The 20043-nt window shown below is 49.3% G+C and overlaps 1 protein-coding gene across 1 annotated transcript; it reads right to left on the bottom strand.

Annotated features, from left to right (window-relative positions):
* Window positions 1-3213: 3213 nt before the first annotated feature.
* Window positions 3214-18369, bottom strand: LOC115385355 (uncharacterized). Its single transcript, XM_030087340.1, has 2 exons — window positions 17580-18369; window positions 3214-6461 (listed from the first exon to the last, which is right to left on the bottom strand). Exons 1-2 carry the CDS (start codon window positions 18288-18290, stop codon window positions 6207-6209), a joined length of 966 nt encoding a protein of 321 aa, XP_029943200.1. The 5' UTR covers window positions 18291-18369; the 3' UTR covers window positions 3214-6206.
* Window positions 18370-20043: the final 1674 nt, after the last annotated feature.

The raw sequence follows: 20043 nt of genomic DNA, 5'->3' as shown, positions 1-20043 counted from the left end.
TGTGACGACATGTTTGTTGTCAACAAATATAATGTCTTGTTTGAATAGTTCTTTGGAGGACTTGTATATAAAGTTTACTGGGATGTTATTTCACTGTGTCTCTGACATTTAACCAGAATTCAAAGGTTTTACTGATACTTCTCTGAAACCAGATGACACCGATCAACTTGTCAAATTAGAAGCTTGACTTAAAGACATAAAAACCTGGATTAGTCATAATTTTCTCCTCCTAAATTCAGATAAAACAGAAGTCATGTCATTCGGTCCACAACAACTGGGGGAAAAATTATCTGGACCAATTGAAATCCCCAAATTAAATGCCGCGTGACCACAGCGCCTGTCGGTTGTTGACATACCCGGCTCAGTCGCATGTTATTGCAAGTCACGCACGGGGGCTGGCATTGGCCCCCGCTCAGCCAATGAGCTGCCTTCACACAAAAATAAAACAATTGTGAGAGACCCCAGACCAAACCGCGTCTTTGTAAAGTATTGGAGAAGCGCGTTTTGCTCATGGCTGGTCAGGCTGGAGACACATGGTGTCCTGCACAGAACGCAGCCAGAAGACAGAGGGGAGCAGTGTGAGTTCTCCTGCATCAGCTGCACAGGACTGATAAGACTTCCTGAAATGTTGTATGTACCACTGAGTTCATGTAATAAATCCTCTCTCTGTTTCCTGGACTTGTCTTTGCTCGGTAGGGATACGAGATGGTGGACTTTCCTCAAATCATGAGGTTTTACTTTGACTTCAAATTATATATTCAAGTCAAATTATATATTTAATAAAAAAACACTGAGGTTCCACCAAGAGATCACTTTGTTAAGTGCCAGAGATTGTTTTTCTTTACTCTGCCACGACTTCTTATTTTAAAATATTATGAACAGAACTGAACTACAGCAGTCATTTTACCAGTGGTAAATACTTTAATTTTCACAGATGTTTGGTGTTGTACCAATAAAAATATTACCGTTGTCCAACAGTAATGAGTTAATATCACGCCACAAGGCTGGACTGCCACCAGGGGGCACCAGAGAGCAGCAAGGAAAAAATATATTCTTTGGGGTTTTTTTGTTTGCTTGTTTTTTGCTTCTAAATTCACGAAGAATAGAGGATAAACATATATAGGAATTTTTAAAACATATTTTAAAAGCAAATTATTATTAAATAGAATAAATCAAGGCTCCAGTTCAATTTTTATGTTTTTAAAAAGTTTTTCATTTCCAAGGTAACATTGAGAAAATTATGTCTGTTTTCACAGAAATGGCTGAAACAGTGAAATCAATGTCGTCAAGCATGTCAGACCACGAGTCAAGACTGTTGGCTGTTTCTGTAATGAACATTTAAAATAGTTTCTAAATGTTGAAGCGTGACGTGTGTCATGTTTGAGTGCTGCTCAGCTATATTTGACTGAAGATAAAGTAGAGTTTGGATTAAACTACAAAACTTTAAAGGTGCATAATGCAACATTTAATCCATCTGTCTACGCTGAGCAGGTCCTGTTCTGCATATCTGCTCATGTACAGAGGTGAGTTGACAGAAACATGAAGGAAATCATTCCAGACAGAAGTGATGGAGAGAGTCTGAATGTGCTTCTCATCTCTTTGAAGCTTCAGAGAGGCGGATCGAGGAGTTCATCAAAGAGGAGGACAAACCCAAACCCCACAAGCAAAGATTTAGGAGGAGTCCCGTCTTCATCGGTCTTGTTGTGTTTGGCTGTATTTTACTTGTGGTTGTTGTTAGAGCTATTTCTTAGTTTTTGAGTATTTTCTGAATATTTTCTTATTTATTTTTGTTTGTTATTTCATATAGTGGTTATTTTGTTTAGATTTATTATTTGTTTATTTTTCATGTTTGATTTGGGTAATTGGCACATTATTTTCTGTTAGGCTTGATTTTGTAGAGTTAATTGGTACCACCTGCACTTGGAGGTTATTTAGGGAGGCTGCAGGTAGAGGATCAGGGTGCACCTGGGTGGGGCTATGGTTTTTTACCAGCGCGAGAGAAGCAACAGGAAGTGATCGCTCCAATTGTTTGCTTGCCTTGGAGAAAAAACCATGACAAACCTCACTGGAATTTGTTGGACTATGTTTTCTTTTGCCTGCGTAAACCACAACCCGGTGCATCAGTGGCAGTTTGAAGTTTGAGTTTTGAGTTTTGAGTTTTGTTGCATTTAGGACAAATAGCCACTACAGATGTAATTATCTTGTGAGAGTCATGTGAAGGAGAACTGTTCAGAAACATGATTTCAGCTTTTAAAGCAGAATCTAAGATTTCATATAATTACAGGATTCATTTTAATGTTGATGAGTTCATCACTGACAGCTCTGCTCTGTTAGATCTGAAATACATTTGTTTAGATATGGAGAAGTAGTTTTTAGTAACAATGCAGTGGAGATAAAATGTCTCCATCTCAGTAGAAATAATTAAGCTAGAAATAATGCCTCCTTCATCACCCATCAAGTCTCACCCCACATGTCCGCGTTCACTTTTTAACTTTTAAATCACGTTTACTCAACATTTTCAAATGAAAATACAAAACTATTTTTGTTTTTGGTGTCTCTTTACAAGACAACGGAGCCACTGAAAACACAACTTTATGAAAATGGGAGAAAGTAGAAGACAATAATAATAATGCTGACCTCCAGAGTGTCGTGGCTCTCAGTCCTTATTCTCCTGAGACTTGGTAGTTTTAGTCGAGTTGCTGGATTTTCAGTTCAACTTCATCGTCTGTCCACATGAATGACCGTGTTCTCCCACTGTTACAGAATATTGTTCTCTCTGTGCATTTGTGTGTGATTTCATAACAAAATCATCAACTATAGTGGCCCAGTGTGCTAACTGCATTTAATGTTTCTAAATGGACACAGTTTTCAAGACGCTGCCTTGTCAGAGTGGAAAGATGCGTTTTCACATGAAACGTCGTCAAGTAAAAAATTCAACGTATTTCGTAGGGTCAGCAGTGCATTTTGAATCAAAAAAGAGCTGCAGAATAAGAGAATAGTACCCAGGAAGATTTTTATTTGAAAAGACATTAAACAGTACATCTGTTCAGCATTTTAACATCGGAGTTGTTTATAAATGGTTTTGCATCAAAGTGAAACTTTTCATTTACCTGAAATACACTTATAACAAATAAAAATGCTTCTTGTGATAAAATAATTGTGTTTTATTCATTTTTTAATTTTTTGCAATGCCAAATTTTCAGTGTCCCATTGTCTGTTTCTTGCCATCACTACACAGGTGAACAGGAGTGCAGAGACATTAAAAAAACCTCATTGACTCATTTCTTGAACCAGAAATTATATTCTCAAAACTCTAAGATCTTTGCGAACAGTCTTCCAGTTCAGTTTAACACCATGGTTCATTTGCAAAACCTCATATCTGTCCCAAAACTGTTCACTCATGTTTCAAAAATACATTTCTCATACAAATGATCATTGTCCCCCAAAATAACTAAATTTAATTGCTTGTGTATTAAAATATGCACCTAACAGAATATTGAACAATCAATGCTCAACCAATGCTCAATTTATTGAACCAAGTCAGGTTGGGCGTGATGTGGTTTATCAGCTTGGTGCTGAAACATATCAGTTTATTTGAAAGGTCCCAAATGACCAAACCATGACACTATAGGCTATTAATGAAAGATCCTTTCGAGATTTCTGAATTCGCTGCCTTATCACAGTGGAAAAGATGCGTTTTCATATGAAACGTCATCGTGTAGCCTGGATTTCAGCCTGCTTCAATTTACTGTGAATTTCACACAAAGAAACTCAATGTACTTCACAGGGTCAGCAGTGCATTTTCAATCAAAAAAGAGTCTGCAAAATGAGAAAATAGTATTACCCAGGTAAAGATTTTTATTTGAAAATACATTAAACAGTACATCTGTTCAGCATTTTAACATCGTAACAGTTTCTATATGGTTTTGTATCAAAGTTAAACTTCTCATTTACCTGAAATACACTTATAACAAATAAAAATGTTTCTTGTGATAAAATAATTATTTTGTTTTATTTGTAATACCAAATTTTCAGTGTCCCATTGTCTGTTTCTTGCCATCACTACACAGGTGAACAGGAGTGCAGAGACATTAAAAAAAAAGAATTCCCAGTTCATCTATTGACTGTTCATTTACACCTTTTCTTTATTGGTTTGACTCATTTCTTGAACCAGAAATTATATTCTCAAAACTCTAAGATCTTTGTGAACAGTCTGACAGTTCAGCTTAACACCATGGTTCATTTGCAAAACCTCATATCTGTCCCAAAACTGTTCACTCATGTTTCAAAACTACATTTCTCATACAAACGATCATTGTCCCCAGAATGCATTGTCTCTTTGGCATTGTGTGAACACTGGAAGTTAAACTGTTTAGATGTGTTGTCATTACAGCAGAGGACCATTGAAAGGTCCCTCATGTCCATCTCTCAGCCCTTCTGTGACAATGACTGTGTTTGATATTTTGTTGTGTAACTAAAAGAAAACAATTCTAGACACCGGTAAAAGAGAAAAAATGAGATTTTTCTGTAAAAAATAAAATCCTCCAAATGTTCACTTCATAAATTGCAGTCATGCTGCTGGGGAAATTGCAATTATTTTTATTCACACACAAAGTAGCTTCCATCCATCAGAGTACACCATACTGTAATATACAGTGTTATTTCTGAGGCCCAGTAGGTGGCGCACTAACACTAACAGATGAACTCAGAGCAGGTTTTCAAACTCTAATATGCTGGGAGCCACCTCAGAGCTAGGTGTGTATAAGGCTGAAATCCCCAGAAGACCGCCAGCACTGGCAGTGAAACCAGCTGATAGCGTCAGCGCTGCGACTTCCTCTGAAACCTCTTCTTGAGACACCACCTCCTCTAAAACCTCAGTGAAACCTCTGCACACCCTGACTATGAGTCAGGAAGTTCACCCACCACCACTGCATTCTGCAAAGAGTCACAATAAGGCGTGGTGTTGATCATCAGAAGTGGGTTTCAGAGCAGGTCGCTGCCTTGACACTTTTAACAGTTTTCACTTCGCCTCACAAATGGGGTGACACACAACACTTCTCATTCCAGATTTGACATGAAAAGTAACGAAACTATTGAGATGAACTGAACAGCAAGAACATAAATAATGGAGTCATTAATGCACACATAACAGCATTATTAACAGCTGCTCCAGAAACCTATGAAATAGTTGAAACCATGTGAACACTGTCATCACTCTGAAGATCCTGTGTTTTATTTTACAAGTTCTTGCTGCTGTGTCTTCATTTCATTGGTCACACACTGCTCTGATGTGTGGCGGCCAAGCGTTCATAGCGACGTCGCTTTTTGATCCTTCGATGTCGGCTCTTCCTGTCATTGTGAAGCAGAATTCACCAAGCGTTGGATTGTTCACCCACTGATAGGGAACGTGAGCTGGGTTTAGACCGTCGTGAGACAGGTTAGTTTGACCCTACTGATGATGTGTTGTTGCAGTAGTAATCCTGCTGAGATGAGATGAGATTTTCTCCTGATATCTTCAGCCATGTTTAAAGGGCATGTTGTACTGCTGCTGATCAACTGGCCAAGAAATGTCAATTCACAGAGAAACGCTGGAAATTCAAGGTGAAGATGGAAAGAAAAGAGCTCTGACTCAGAGCTCTGTGGACTGTGTGCAGAATTTGTTCATTATTTCACCGCAATTTGAGACACAAAAACCTTTCAGAGTGGTGTGGACTCCATGAGTTTTAAACTGTAACTCTCCTCTCAAATCGTAACCATTTTCCCCGTTACACAACAGTTTCTGAACAATACCAGGTCATAAGGTATTCTTTATGAGTAATTTCAATAGTTTTGTGTATTTTGTATGTATTTCACGAATAGACAGTGTGATTACCCATCTTATTTATCAGGAGAAATACAAACATTATCGAAAACATTTTTGTCAAATGATGAAAAAATATCTACAAGTTCATAAAAATAGAAAATGCAGTTCACAGATGGTCTGTGTGTGTGTGTGTGTGTGTGTGTGTGTGTGTGTGTGTGTGTGTGTGTGTGTGTGTGTGTGTGTGTGTGTGTGTGTGTGTGTGTGGAGTTGCCACCAGTAACTCTATTTCTTTGACAAAGTGTCTAGAAATGACTGTTGTGTTTGACACAATATACATGAAGCTGAATTGAAATTGAAACAAATGAAAAGATCAGGAGGAGAAATCAGAGACTCTCTCTGGTCCTCAAGCAGGTTTTTCACTGGTGTCTGATCCTGAAGAGGACAGACCTTCTTCAGCCCCTCTTGGGTTCAGAGAAATTCCTTTTTTGTTGCTCTTGTCTCCTTTCTTTCTGCCTTGTAATGATGCCTTCAGAACAAGTGGAATGGTTCTTTTCAGATAATATCCAGCAGCAGCCGTGAACAGAAGCAGAATGAGGTTCAGGACAAATGCTGCTGTGATGAAGAGTTTGCGCTGATAAACCTCAGCACAGTGCGACTCCTGCAGAGGGAGAGAAGCAACAGATCACACATTTAGTCACACATTTAGTCAGAGCAGTTTCAGTCGATCCTGTAGTCATCAGTCCCTGGTTGGTCATGCATCAATCCTACATGGATTTCACCGTTATATTGCTTTCACACTGCTGAAAGAACATCCTTTTTGTTACTGTTATTTGACCAAAACCGTCTTAATTATTATCAAGTAGTTCAACAAGTGACACAACATCATGAAAAACATAAGTTGTGGTCTTCCTGAGAAGAGGTGAGGTTCCTCTATTTAGTCCCTTGTGGCTCCACGAAGCTCTCACAACATGAAATGTGAATAAACATGGAACTTATTTTATTACAGTTTCACACCACAGCACTAGGGATGCACATTTAAAAAAAAAAAAATATGACCGTTAACCGACGCCCTTTAACCGGTTAATAACCGTTAACCGATAAGATTTAAGGCCAGTCCATGCTTCACATGTCCACGTGGGCGCGCGTTGCGCGTTTGTCCGCGTGATGACCGATCACCGGACGTCCGCGCAGCAGCGGATTTTGTAACGGCGTTGCGCACAGGTCACACCGGAGCGCCACAGCAAACAAAACAAAACAGCCTGATGGCTCCACAGAAACACACCCAGAGAGTGAAAAACTCGTGGACGGACAGAGCAGACTGTCTGGAGGGAGGAGAAGGTCTGCTGACAGAAGTGAAATGAACTAATCGCTCGGCCGCCGCCCCGCGATTGAGAAACAGAAAAAAAAGGCTAAATTAACTTTGATATTAAATGATAACGTACTGACAATGTATGTGCTTAATTTTCTCTAAATAATCTGTAACAAAGGAGCAGAGAAACAGTCTGTAGTGCCGGAAAAGCTGCTGGAGGACCAGTGCGCCTGTATGGAATGGAGCGCTGCTCATCGGTGGAGCGGAGGCTCCAAAGCGGGCGCAGACATTGGAAGCAGGACAAGCCTTTAAATGCCCTGTTGAGTGGTTAAATGCTGCCGCTCCGACATTCCGACGCACCACCATTTAGACAGATCACCATTCCGAAATACCGCTGTTCCGACACGCAGACGTCTCACCATTCCGACACGGAAATGTGCGCTCCGGGTGAGTGGCTGACTCGGCGCAGTGCGGTGCTTAACTGCAGATTTACAATGACAGCAAATTCTCATCTAAACTGTAAAAAAACAGCTACAAGATTTAGATATAATTATCAGTATTGCAGGCTTCAATCATCTCCTGTTGCTTTTTAAATTATGTGGAGAGTGAGCGCGCTGGTGATTTGTGTTCTGATTAATTTCCTAAATAAAGTTTTAGATTCTGAATTCCGATTTTTAAACAGTTCTGATGGAGCTTAATGTTTATCTGGATGATGCAGCTTCATACCGAACAATTTAACTGTAAATCTGGACGACCCGCGGCGTCTGGAGATAAAAAATAATATTCAGTGTAACGCCGGTTTTGAGCCACATGCGTAAATGCGCACAAAGATACACACCCAGAATAAATCAGTGAATTAAGGAGTCATCTGCAGCGCCATCATTGATATTTGTAATATAATGCCAGCGTGCATGAAGACGCACGGCTCTGTGGAGAACTCCTCCAGCTTGAGCAAAAAAAAAAAAATAAATAAATAAATAAATAAATAACCTCTCTTATTAACAGGTCAAAGTTCTTGTTATCGTTAACGGTTAAACGGTTAACCATGTGCATCCCTACACAGCACAACACGAAATGATTCGTCACTCTTGGTTCAAAAGGGATTCAAACAAAGGTACAAGTAAAATTGGGAAAAACAGCTAAAAACCACAAGAGGAGGGGAAAAATGGTAGAAATGCTTGAAAAACCTGAAATGCCTAGAATTTCTAAAGGAAGTACATTAAATGTGATTGGAAAAAAATCATGCAAGAGGTTATATGGTTAAAAGAGCTACAATTTCAAACTTGCAAACAAAAAGTGCTTGAAAAGAGGAGCAAAATTGTTAAAATCAGGCAAAAAAAATAGGTTGATCAATAAAAGGCTCACTATTCTAAGCTGTTGTTAAAGGGACTTAAGGCAAGATTTGTGAAAAACTACACATGCATTTCCACTTTATTCAATGCTAATGGGTCGTGAAGCATTAAAAACCTAAAATAACAGGCCAATCCGCGTATCTGTCTGCTGCCTTATACAGGCTGTGTGCCAAATAATTTGTTGCTGTTCGCGTCCGAATTTCCCGTGCAATCGTGGGGATGTGACGTAAATTGACGCTGTATGCGCGTTGCCGAACAGGAAGAACATGGCCGCCGTGGACACGGACTCAAACACTGCTGGGATCAGGGGCGGGCAGTGTTGCCAACTTGGTGACTTTCTCGCTAAATCTGGCGACTTTCCAAAGCCTCTTTTTGACTTTTTTGTCAAAAGTAACTAGCGACAAATTTAGCTGCTTTTTCTGGTGCTCTGGAGACGTGACAGGACGTCTCCGCTGTCCTCAGCAAGCAGCGGGGGCTGCGTGAGCCTCTCCCCCGTCCCAAAGCACTCACAGGCGGCCAGTCTCAGCAGCGCTCCCTGCTGAGTTGGGGCCGATTGGGTAAACGGCGCGGAGCTGCTCCACGGCGGCGACGGGAGAGCTCCAGCAGCCGCGGCCTGCTTCACGCGCCTCCGTGGTTATGCGGCGGGTCCCCGCGCGCTCCGCGGCCGGCACAGAGCGCGTCTCCGCCCGGGAGCGGAGATCCGGAGCTGCCGCGCCGCGCATTGCTCCACGGAGGCGCGGAAAGCAGGCCGCGGCTTCCACGGGCCGAGTGGAGCTGCCCCACGGAGGCTGACGGGAGAGCTCCGGATCTCTGCTCCCGGGCGGAGACGCGCTCCGTGCCAGCCGCGGAGCGCGCGGGGACCCGCCGCATAAACACGGAGGGGATACAGTCAGGTCGGCACCACTCCAAGTCGGCCCCGGCCGACAGCCAGTAAAATATTATATACATTTCATTTCACTGAAATAACGGTCGTCATGTATACATTTAAATCACGTGTCAAACTCCAGTCCTCAGGAGCGGTGACCCTACATGTTTTAGATCTAATTGTAAATCTAACTGTACTGGCTGACCAAACTTCAGGGGTGGAGAACATTACAATAAAATTATAATGCAGGCGACTGGTTTGATCATGCAGCGTTCGCGGATCACATGCCGGTCACATGATCTGGTCACATGACCAGACAGCCGCTCGTGCTGTGCGCTCCTAGCTAAGCTACTCGGTTCAAACAGGACGTCAAACATGAAGCTCCAGGTCCATTCTCCACCTCCAGCCTGTCAGTCACCATAACCACACAGTTTGTCCTCCAGCCCCCTGCCTGCTACGTGAGGAGAAGCAGCGCTGCCGGCACGAAAAAAAACTGCAAATCGTCGCGGCGCAGCCGGCATCGCTGCACTACGATTCCCAGAATGCCTTGGGACCGGTCACATGACCAGACAGCCGCTAAGCGCTGCGCGCTCGTAGCTAAGCTACTCTGACGTCAAACATGACGCTCCCAGGTACATTATCCACCATCGTGATTAAAAAAAAAAAAGAGAGACGCTTTTGGCCGAATTGGTAAGCAGTTTACAGTCAAGTCGGCACCTACCAACTCGGCCACTCGAGAGCCCCCCCCCGCCCGCGAGGCTGACTTGGCGAGATGCCGACTTGGCTTGATGCCGAGTTGACTGTATCCCGGGGCCGGGCCGAGTTGGCCGGGGCCGACTTGGAGTGGTGCCGACCTGACTGTAAACCGGAGAGGATCTCCGCGACGGATTTAAAAATGAATCGTTAGATTAATCAATGCATCGAAGAACTATTTCCTAGATTAATCGATTACAAAAGTAATCGTTTAACGCAGCCCTATTATCAGCGTTATCCCGTGAGTCAAAAAATAAAAATAAAAAAATGACCGAAGCCGGGCAGGCACCCGAATAAATATTGGATATGCGTTTGATTCATGGAGGGAACTTCAGCTGCATTTGGGAGTGAAAATGGATGCTTACAAAAATCACATAATATGCGCTGTGGTCCTGCAGTAATCCGCGACATAGTAAACAGCAGGAGCATCCCTGGTGCAGCGCTGTGAAGACGGACATTCTGTAAAATGTTTGTGCGCGCTCCCGTGCCGCCTTGGCTGGTGGCTGCAGTTCCCCGCAGCACCTATCGCGGCATGAGGTACATTTTGAAAAGTTGCCTTAAGTCCCTTTAAAACTTCATAAATGCATCATAACATATTTTGCTCGTGCATCAAAACTATATATGAAAGTTTCATAGTGAAACTTCCCAAGCTTCACTAGTCTCGTTCTAAATATTTAAATGTGTTTTGCGGCTCCAGATCAGCTTGATTTGGAGGAAAGTCTCAAAAATGACTTCCTCACAATGACTGGGTTTTATTTTAACTTTCATGATCCACATATGATGAGTGCAGCAGTGCTGTGAACCCACTTCTGCGCTTTTGTCCTCTAAAATTAAGGTTGAGATGTTTTTTACATCCTTGCTGCTGCAGTTCAGAGTTCACTTGTCAGTCTCACCACAGAGCTTTCTGTTGCTGTTCCTCACGTTCTACTTCATAAGTGCTTAGCCCGCCTACGGGCTTCGCTAGTGGCACACCTCCAATCTCTGTCCAATCCACTGAGACTATACAAAGCTCGACGCACCAATCCCCCGCACGCGATGGCGCAGCGCCACGCCCCACACCGAGGGTACATAACCTCGGATGGCGCTAAGCAAACCCTTCTTCTTTCTCAGCATCTCCATGAGACTTAGAAGCCTCTTCTACGGATCAAGATTCGACTTGAATGGATTCGCCGGCCCGGGACCAGTCGCCATCGGGCGCCGTTCTCCTGCCGCTCCTGCGGCATTCCGCTCATCGTGCAGGACTGTCACGAGCTCTGCTTCCTCTGCCTTGGCTGGCAGCATCACCGCCAGCGGACCTCCTGCCCGGCCTGCCTCGCGCTGCCGCTCGAAGAGAGCCAGCGGCGAGCAGCCTTCATGGGCACAACCTCCCCGGCTCCTGCCGGTGAGGACGACGCCGAGGAGACCACCGCCGCCGCCTACGACTGGGCCGAGATCCGCGGCAGCGTCAGCAGCAGCAGCAGCAGCAGCAGCAGCGTGTCTGTGTCACGGAGTTCGACTCGGTTCGACTCCGCCTCCACCGCATCCCGTCTCCCCCGTGAGCCTGTGGAGCACCTCGCGGGGCTCTTCACTTCAGCCGCCGAGCGCACCGGCCTCGCGCTGCCGCCGCAGCCTCCGGAGCCGGTGCAGCGTGATTTTGCACTCGGGCTGGCAACCCAGTCACGGGCTCGGTCCCGGACTGCGGTCCTATGTCCCGCCCTGCCGTCGTTTCAAGCTCACGTGCAGCGGGACTGGGGTACGCCACTTGCCGCCAAGGGTACGGTGAAGGGCTACCGAGAGTATTCTTGTGTGGAGGGCTGGCCGCCGGTCTCCGGAGTGCCTGCCATTGAGGACTCCGTTCGGCTGTGCCTCCTCCCCCGATCCTCCGCCTGGCCCGGCGGAAAGCCCGTGCTGCCGTCGGAAAGGGACAGGCGCATGGCGAGCTTCCTGGATCGTGGCTACGCTAGCGGCAACCTGACGTTCGCCCTAGCCAATAACATGACCTTCCTCCTGGGCTCTGTGGACAAGATCTGCCACGAGAAGTCCCAGCTTTCCCCCGAAGACATCGTGGAAGTCCAAAATACGGCCGAAGTCCTGATGCGCATGTGCAGAGCCATCGCCGTCAGTGGAGGCCGCGTCATGGCCAACGCACAGCTCGCCATGAGGCACCTGTGGCTTGGTCTGTCTTCTTTATCTGAGCGGGACCAGCGGGGCGTCCTGGGACTCCCCCTGTCCACCTCTTCTCTTTTTGGGCCCGATATACAGGTGATCATCGAGCGCCTGGAGGCAGCAGCACGAGGCTCGCAGCAGCTCGCCCCGCACCTCCAGCCCCGCCGTGAGCCGCCGCCGCAGCGCCGCCGCTCCGCGGACCAGCGGCGTCCCGCTCCTTGGAGCACCTCGGCACCTGGACAGACCGGACCGTCTTTCCGCCGATCCTCCCGGGGCGCCGATCAGCCCAGACGGTCCCGCGCTCCCGAGACACGGAGCGCCCCGTCCGCTCGACCCGCACCTGCCAGCAAACATGCAAATAAAGGCCGTCAGGCCCGTTACATCTTCCAGAGAGCAGCAGTCCCTCCTCTCCCCCGTGTTAGCATGATCGAAAAGTGCAAAACCCGGCTGGGCCCTTCTCCCTCCCTCCTCCCGCTCCGCGATAAGGCGGCTGAGGATGGTGAGCGGAATGCGCACGGAACCGCCTCTTCACCGGCGCTTTCTTCGCGCTCTGGCCGCAATGCGGCTGCGGACGCGGGGCATAGCAGCGCGCTGGAGCCGCTAGCTTCCCCGCTGTGTGCGTCACGCAAGCGGTGCGCTGCTGATGTCTTTTCAGCGCCCCGCAAACGCTTCAGGCTGCACTCTCCACCGGCTTCGGCTCGAGTGAGCATTTCGAAACGTCAGAGCGACGGCTCCGGCCCGGCCCGGATCCCCGCCGTGGGGTATCCCGGCCCCGGCCGCACCCATAGCGCTCTCAGCAGCGTCTGTCCGCCGACCTCCGCTCGTGTTAGCATGACGAGGCGTCAGAGCGGCGGTGCCGTTACGCCCCGGGCTGCCGACGTGCAGCGCCCCAGCCCCGGCGCCACTCATGCCGCTCCCAGCGGAGTTTATCCGCCGAGCGGCGGACTCACGCCGGCCCGGGTGTCCGCCGTAAAGCGCCCCGATCCCGGCCTTATTGGTGTTGCTCCCGGCAGCGCTCCCTCGGCTTCCCCGTGTGTTGTCACAGCGGAGCCTCGGAGCAGCGGAGCTCTGCCGTCCCGGGCTCCCGCTATTGAGCGTCCCGGCTCCGACTTCAGCATCACGGCCAGCGATCCGGAAGGCTCTGACATCAGCACCGAGGACAGCGACCCGGAAAACTCCGGGATCGCGCTGCCTCTGCTCGGGTTGTCCCCAGCAAAGCGCCGGTCCGCGGCCGCCTGGCGGCCGCCCGCTCTCATTCAGGGGACGCCTGCTCCACAGCCCTTTCGCCGGGGGCCCCCCGTCTCCCGAGGCCGGGAGGACGGGTGGGCCGTCCCCGCTGGCCGTGGTACAGCCACTCACGCTCCGGTTTCACACGTGGCGTGTTATGTTGGGACCGCTTTCTCCCTGGCTGTCCAGGACGCTGAGAAACGGTTATGCCCTGCAGTTCGCCTGTCGTCCGCCTCTCTTCAACGGCATCCTTCGTACGCGGCTCGCATGCCCTGCGGGGACGGCCGCTCTCGAGGCAGAAGTAGCCTCACTCCTCCGCCGGGGTGCAGTCACGGAGCTGACCGCGACAGAGGCGCACTCGGATTTTTATTCCCCCTACTTCTTGGTCCCCAAGAAAAGCGGGGGTGTAAGACCCATTCTGGACCTGAGGGTCCTCAACACTCACATAGCCACCAGGAGGTTCCGCATGCTGACGGTCAAACACCTCCTGGAGAGCATTCGACCTGGGGACTGGATGACTTCGATCGACCTGACGGACGCCTACTTCCACATCCCCATTCTCAGAAGGCACAGAGCCTTCCTCCGCTTTGCCGTGGGGACCAGGTATTTTCAATACAACCGGCTCCCCTTCGGCTACTCTCTCGCCCCTCGCACCTTTACCAAGTGTGTCGAAGCAGCGTTGGAGCCCCTCCGTCGTCATGGTCTGAGGATCCTCACTTACATCGACGACTGGCTCATACTGGCGTCCTCTCATCAGGAGGCTGTGCTGCACACGACCCAGGTCCTGCACCACATCGAGCTCCTGGGGTTCACGGTGAACCGACACAAGAGCGCACTCACCCCAGCTCAGAGCATGGCTTATCTGGGGTTGGAGCTGGACTCGCTCTCTATGACTGCCCGCCTCTCCGAGGAGAGACGGACCTCCCTTCTCTCGACCCTGAGGTCTGCAGTGACCACACCCCTGGTCGGGGTTCGTTTGATCAGGACCGTCCTGGGTTTAATGGCCGCGGCCCACCCAGTGGTCCGGCTGGGCCTTCTACACATGCGCAGGCTGCAACGGTGGTTTGCACGCCTCCGCTGCGTGGGAAAGTGGGACGGATGCAAACGGTTCCCGATCCCGCCCCAAGCACGCCAGGATCTCCTTTATTGGATGGATCCTGCTCTCCTAATGCAAGGAGTTCCCCTGGGCTGCGTGTCGCATCACGTCGAAGTGTTCACCGATGCGTCTCTCGCGGGACGGGGAGGCACCCTAGACCACCACGCGGTGGGCGGTGCTTGGGATTTGACTCCCACTCACATCAATGTGCTGGAAATGACGGCGGTGCAGAGGGTCCTGCTCCATTTCCAAGCCAGGCTGAAGGACAGCCATATGCTCATCAGGACGGACAACACTACGGTGGTCGCGTACCTGAACAGGCAGGGGGGGACCCGGTCTCCCCCTCTTCATCGCATAGCGGCGGAGATCCTCCGGTGGGCGGACCGGCACCTCGCGTCTCTCAGGGCGCGTCACGTGCCCGGAGTCCTCAACGTCGGTGCAGACAGAATGTCCCGGGGAGGCCCACTCCACGACGAGTGGGGCCTGTCCCCGTGGGTCGCAGCCCGACTCTGGCGCAGGTTCGGATGCCCAGTGGCAGACCTTTTCGCCAGTGCAGAGAACGCACAGTGCCCACTCTGGTTCTCGCTCAGGTTGTCAGACGCCCCCCCCTCTAGGGGTAGATGCCTTCGCACACAGGAGCTGGCCGTCGGGCATCCTGTACGCGTTCCCTCCAGTCCACCTCTTGACCCCGCTGCTGCGCAGGGTGAGGTTGCACAATCTTCACGTGATCGTGGTGGCTCCGGACACCCCGAGTGCGCGGTGGTTCCCGGACCTGGTTCAGTTGGCAGTCGGGGACCCGTGGCCGATTCCCGACGGGCCCGACGCACTGCAGCAGGCAGGAGGCGCCCTTCGGTCCCGCCCCTTCCTGGGCGGGAGGCTCCTGGCTTGGAGGCTGAGCGGGTGAGGCTGGTGGAACTAGACCTCCCCCCAGCGGTGGTGTCCACCATCCAGAGTGCCAGGGCCCCCTCTACTGTCAAGGCCTACAGGTCTCGGTGGAAGCTCTTCACATCATGGTGCTCGGAGAGGGGCTTGGACCCGGTCTCCTGCACCGTTGGTGGAGTTTTGGAGTTCCTCCAGGCCCTGCTGGACAGCGGTCGCGCTGCATCCACCCTGGCGGTGTTTGCATCGGCCATCACAGCGGGCCACGGCGGTTTCGGCCGCTTTTCTGCACGCAGCCACCCGCTTGTGAAGCGGTTTCTGCGCGGGGCGTGTCGGTTGCGACCGCCCCCCAGGCATGTGGTCTCTCCATGGGACCTCCATGTGGTGTTGGAGGGCCTTAAGGGACCTCCTTTCGAGCCTTTGGAGCAGGCGGAGGACCGCTTTCTCTCCTTTAAGGCCGCCATCTTGTTGGCGCTAGCATCCGCCAAGAGAGTTGGGGATCTCTGCGCATTGTCAGTCCACCCATCCTGCATGGTGTTCAGCCAGGATGGGGGACTCGTGCACCTCTGGCCTAACCCGGCCTTTCATCCCAAGGTGATCACTTCGGACTTCCGGTCGCGAGTGATCCGGGTCAGGACGTTTGACTCCATGCCTGGTTCGTCTGGGGACGACCCACGCCTGCGGTCACTGTGCCCGGTCAGGGCTCTGCGTCTTTATGTCCAGCGCACAGCTGGCTTTCGCACCACGGACCAGCTGTTTGTGAGGTTTGGAGCCCGGGGGCGTGGTTCCCCGCTGACCTCTCAGCGTCTCGCCCACTGGGTGGGGGGCGCTATTGCAGCTGCCTACGAGGCACAGAATCTCTCGCCACCAGCAGTGATTCGTGCTCATTCCACACGACGTGTGGCTGCCTCTGCGGCCCTGTGCAGAGGGGTCACGGTGAGTGACATCTGCCAGGCTGCCTCCTGGGCCTCTGCGTCCACCTTCGTGCGCTCGTATCTGTTGGATATGTGCACTGACTCTGTGGCCATGTCGGTTTTCGGCGAGAACAGGAGTTCGGTCGTCTAACCGTTTCGGTCCTTCTGGCCTGGCTGCTGCGTCCCGGGTGGGCTCGCGGACCAGGGGTTCCCCGCCTGCCGCTCGGCTCTGCCGCGGTCTGCGGATGTTGTTTACGGTGTTGCAGGGGCAGGAGTTCTGCCGCTTGCTGTTTTTGGGTTCGCTGCCGCTCCCCATGCGTGGAACGCGGGCCAGGGGTCCCCCCCTTCACCGCCTGCCGCTGTGGTTTCCCGGCCGGCGTGTGTGTGTGTCGCTGTGGCGATGCTTTGTACGTCGTGGGCCGCACTACATCGCTAGGTGCCCGCCTCGTCCTTCGGGAGTTCTACGGCCGTTCTGGACGTACGGTTTGTTTACTTCCGTCTTACGCACCAATCCCGTCAGCAGGCCAGCTGGGAGTACATTCATCGACCTACGGCCTTCGCCTTGGTGAGTACCACTAGCGAAGCCCGTAGGCGGGCTAAGCACTTACGAAGTAGAATTAGTAGTTACTGGATGTAACTCCAGTTCTACGAGTAAGTGCGTGCCCGCCTACCTGCTGGCCCAGCTGTCTGCTTCCCTTGTTTTTGCTACGTCAGAAGAAGGGTTTGCTTAGCGCCATCCGAGGTTATGTACCCTCGGTGTGGGGCGTGGCGCTGCGCCATCGCGTGCGGGGGATTGGTGCGTCGAGCTTTGTATAGTCTCAGTGGATTGGACAGAGATTGGAGGTGTGCCACTAGCGAAGCCCGTAGGCGGGCACGCACTTACTCGTAGAACTGGAGTTACATCCAGTAACTACTAAATATTTTTACTGACTGAATGTCATTCTGCTGTAGCCCCGCCTAAAACCACCCAGTCGCGAAAAACTGGTGGGCGGAGGATGAGAAGGTCTGTCGACAAAAGTTAAAGTATTGCTCGGGCGCCTCTCGAGCAATTCAGAAACAGAAAAAAAGGCAAAATAAACTCTAATACTAAATGATAATATATTAACAATGTATGTGCTTCATTTTCTATAAATAATCTGTAATAAACTGTGAGTCCAACACTGAAACAGATTGTATCCGTGTTGAAAAAGCTTTGAACAGAAACCTGCTGAACTGTCCAGCAGTGGAGGCTCCTACCTGAGGCTGCTCGCTGGTCTCGCTGCTCTCTGGATCCGTGATGTTCGGTCTGACTGTCAGCCTCACTGCTGCCTTCAAGGTCTTCACTCTGCCTTCTGTTACCCAGCAGAAGAAAAGTCCTCCGTGTTCCTCCTTCACCTCCATCCGGAGCGACAAGTCCCCTGTTTCCTTCCAGTCCCTGGACACTGACAGCCGGCTTCCTTGAAACTCTTCCCCCGGAGTCCAGCTTCCAGAGAGTCCGTCCACCTCCAGCACCACCTGTCCGCTGCTCTTCTCCCACTTCACACTCTCCACGGATCCACCGAGTGTAACGGAATGACACGGGAGATCCACGGTTTGCCCCTCAGCAGAGACCGTTTCCACCGGGAAGAAGAGCTGCAGCTCCATCAGAGTCTCTACACGGTCGTTACATGTCAGCTCGTAGAGTCCGGCGTCGTTCATCCTCACGTGTTTCAGGAGGAGAAGAGAGTCGCTGTGGTTCAGTCTGTCAGTGTAAAGTGGTCCAGGAGAGACCTGAGCTCCAGTCCGAGACGCTACCAGCCGGGGGGAAGAACCTCTCACATGGAGGAACAGACGCTGAATCCTCTCTGCTGCGCACGAGGAGCTCAACGGGAAATTAACGTCGTTTCCCAAAACCCCGAAGATCATCAGTCCACAGACAGAGCCGCTGGTAGAGAGCAGGATCAGTGTAGAGAGGAGACGAAGCGCCATTGTCTGTGTTATATGCTGCGTTCACCCAAGTACAGTTTTAAAAAAGAAAAGTAACGAACGCATTTCCGGGTTTAGTGATGTGTCGTTCGCGAACGTAATGGCTCAATGAGCCGGCTCTTTGAAGTGAACGACGGGAGCCGGCTCCCCACCAATCAGGAGCCGGCTCCCTTCGAGACGCTTTTTTTCTCTGTCTGCGCTGCATCGTGTGCTGAGCTGAGCAGAGGGGGGAGGGGCTGCAGCCGAGCACACACACAAACACACACACACACACACACACACACACACACACACACACACACACACACACACACACACACACACACACACACACACACACACACACACACACACACACAGCAGCAGCACAGTGAGCACAGGAACGGGTCAAGAGAGGAGAGAGAGTGCAATATGGGGGACAAAAAGAAAGAAAGTAAAAAAGAAATTAGTCATATCAGGAAAAGGAGCCAAATTTGGGCTCATTTTAATTATACTGATGGCTCCAAAAGCAGAGTGCATTGTCTGCAAGACCAAAATTTCATATAGTCCCCTCTGAGAGAATCTTCTCTAAACAGGTCAGATAATCACCGATGGAAGAAGCCGAAGTCGCTCAAAGCTGAGGCACTTGGCGTTTCTAAATGCCAATCTTCAGTAGAGAGTGCTGATTTTTTTCTTTTTGTTTTACACATTTTAATTTTAATTTTTTTTTGCGTGTTTTTCAGGGGTTCTGTGTTGTTTCAGTCTAAATTGGTCAAAAGTTGAATTGTAAATAGATAAAAGTTCTTGTATTTTATAGTTTATTTATAGCATTGAAGAGTTAATATTTGTAATTTTTATTTTGTTGTTTTGAATTTTTTTTCAGGGATTCTGTGTTGTTGTTTGACTTTAAATTTGTTGAGTGTATAAAAAGCTAAAATTGTTTGTATTTGAGAATTTATTTTTTTGTAAATCTGTAAATCAGTCTGCCCCAGAGCAGCTGTAGCTACAATAGTAGTGTGGTGGTACGCGCACACCTGTCGGCCACCAATCACGCCAAGCCCAACCCTTGATTAGAGCAACTCGCTACACCTGCTGCGCTCTCCCCTCACTTCTGGCAGTCACACAGAAGCCTGCTCGAAGCAGGGCGTCAATCTGCTTGATTCACAAACTTTACTACGCTGTTGGGCTCGTCAGCGCTGAGCTGAGCGCTGTCCCTCTTGTCGCTTGAGTTATTGCGCTTCCCTGCACTCTAATAAATAAAGCACTGTGCCAACACAAAAACTTGTGTTAACGTTTTCCACTAGAATTTTTAAGTTGAACCAATTGCTTGCAGAATTACATTAATTCAAAGCAATTTTTTGAGTACGTTGAATTACCTTTTAGTACGCACTAAAACACATTTCTTAGTACACTGAACTTAATAATTATAAACATGGATGCAATTATTTAAGTTGAACCAATAGAATGTTTTAAGTAAGGTGAAGAAGCTTTTAGGCCACAATGAAACATATTTCTTGTACACTGAATTTAATCATTGTCAACATGGATGCAAGTGTTTAAGTTGATCCAACAGAATCTTTTAAGTTAGTCGAAGAAGCTTTTTGGCCACAGTAAAACACATTTCTTAGTACATTGAACTTAATTCAGTTGATCTCTGCAAGCTTGAGGGAAAATAGCTCTGACAGCAATAAGATGACAAACACCTTCTGAACGGTTGTATTAGGCGTATCTACAAACATGAAGGGGATGTCAAAACATGGCAACTGGCCAACAGCTA

Source organism: Salarias fasciatus, chromosome 3 (assembly GCF_902148845.1).
Source record: "Salarias fasciatus chromosome 3, fSalaFa1.1, whole genome shotgun sequence".
Taxonomy (NCBI): Eukaryota; Metazoa; Chordata; class Actinopteri; order Blenniiformes; family Blenniidae; genus Salarias; species Salarias fasciatus.
Note: the sequence above shows the minus strand (reverse complement) of the source record. Positions and strands in the feature narration are given on the sequence as shown.

Coding starts and splice junctions, on each gene's coding strand:
- LOC115385355 (XM_030087340.1), bottom strand. CDS start 18,290: ATGGCGCTTCGTCTCCTCTCTACACTGATCCTGCTCTCTACCAGCGGC. Junction 6,462..17,579: donor AGACCAGCGAGCAGCCTCAG/GTAGGAGCCTCC, acceptor CTCCCTCTGCAG/GAGTCGCACTGTGCTGAGGT.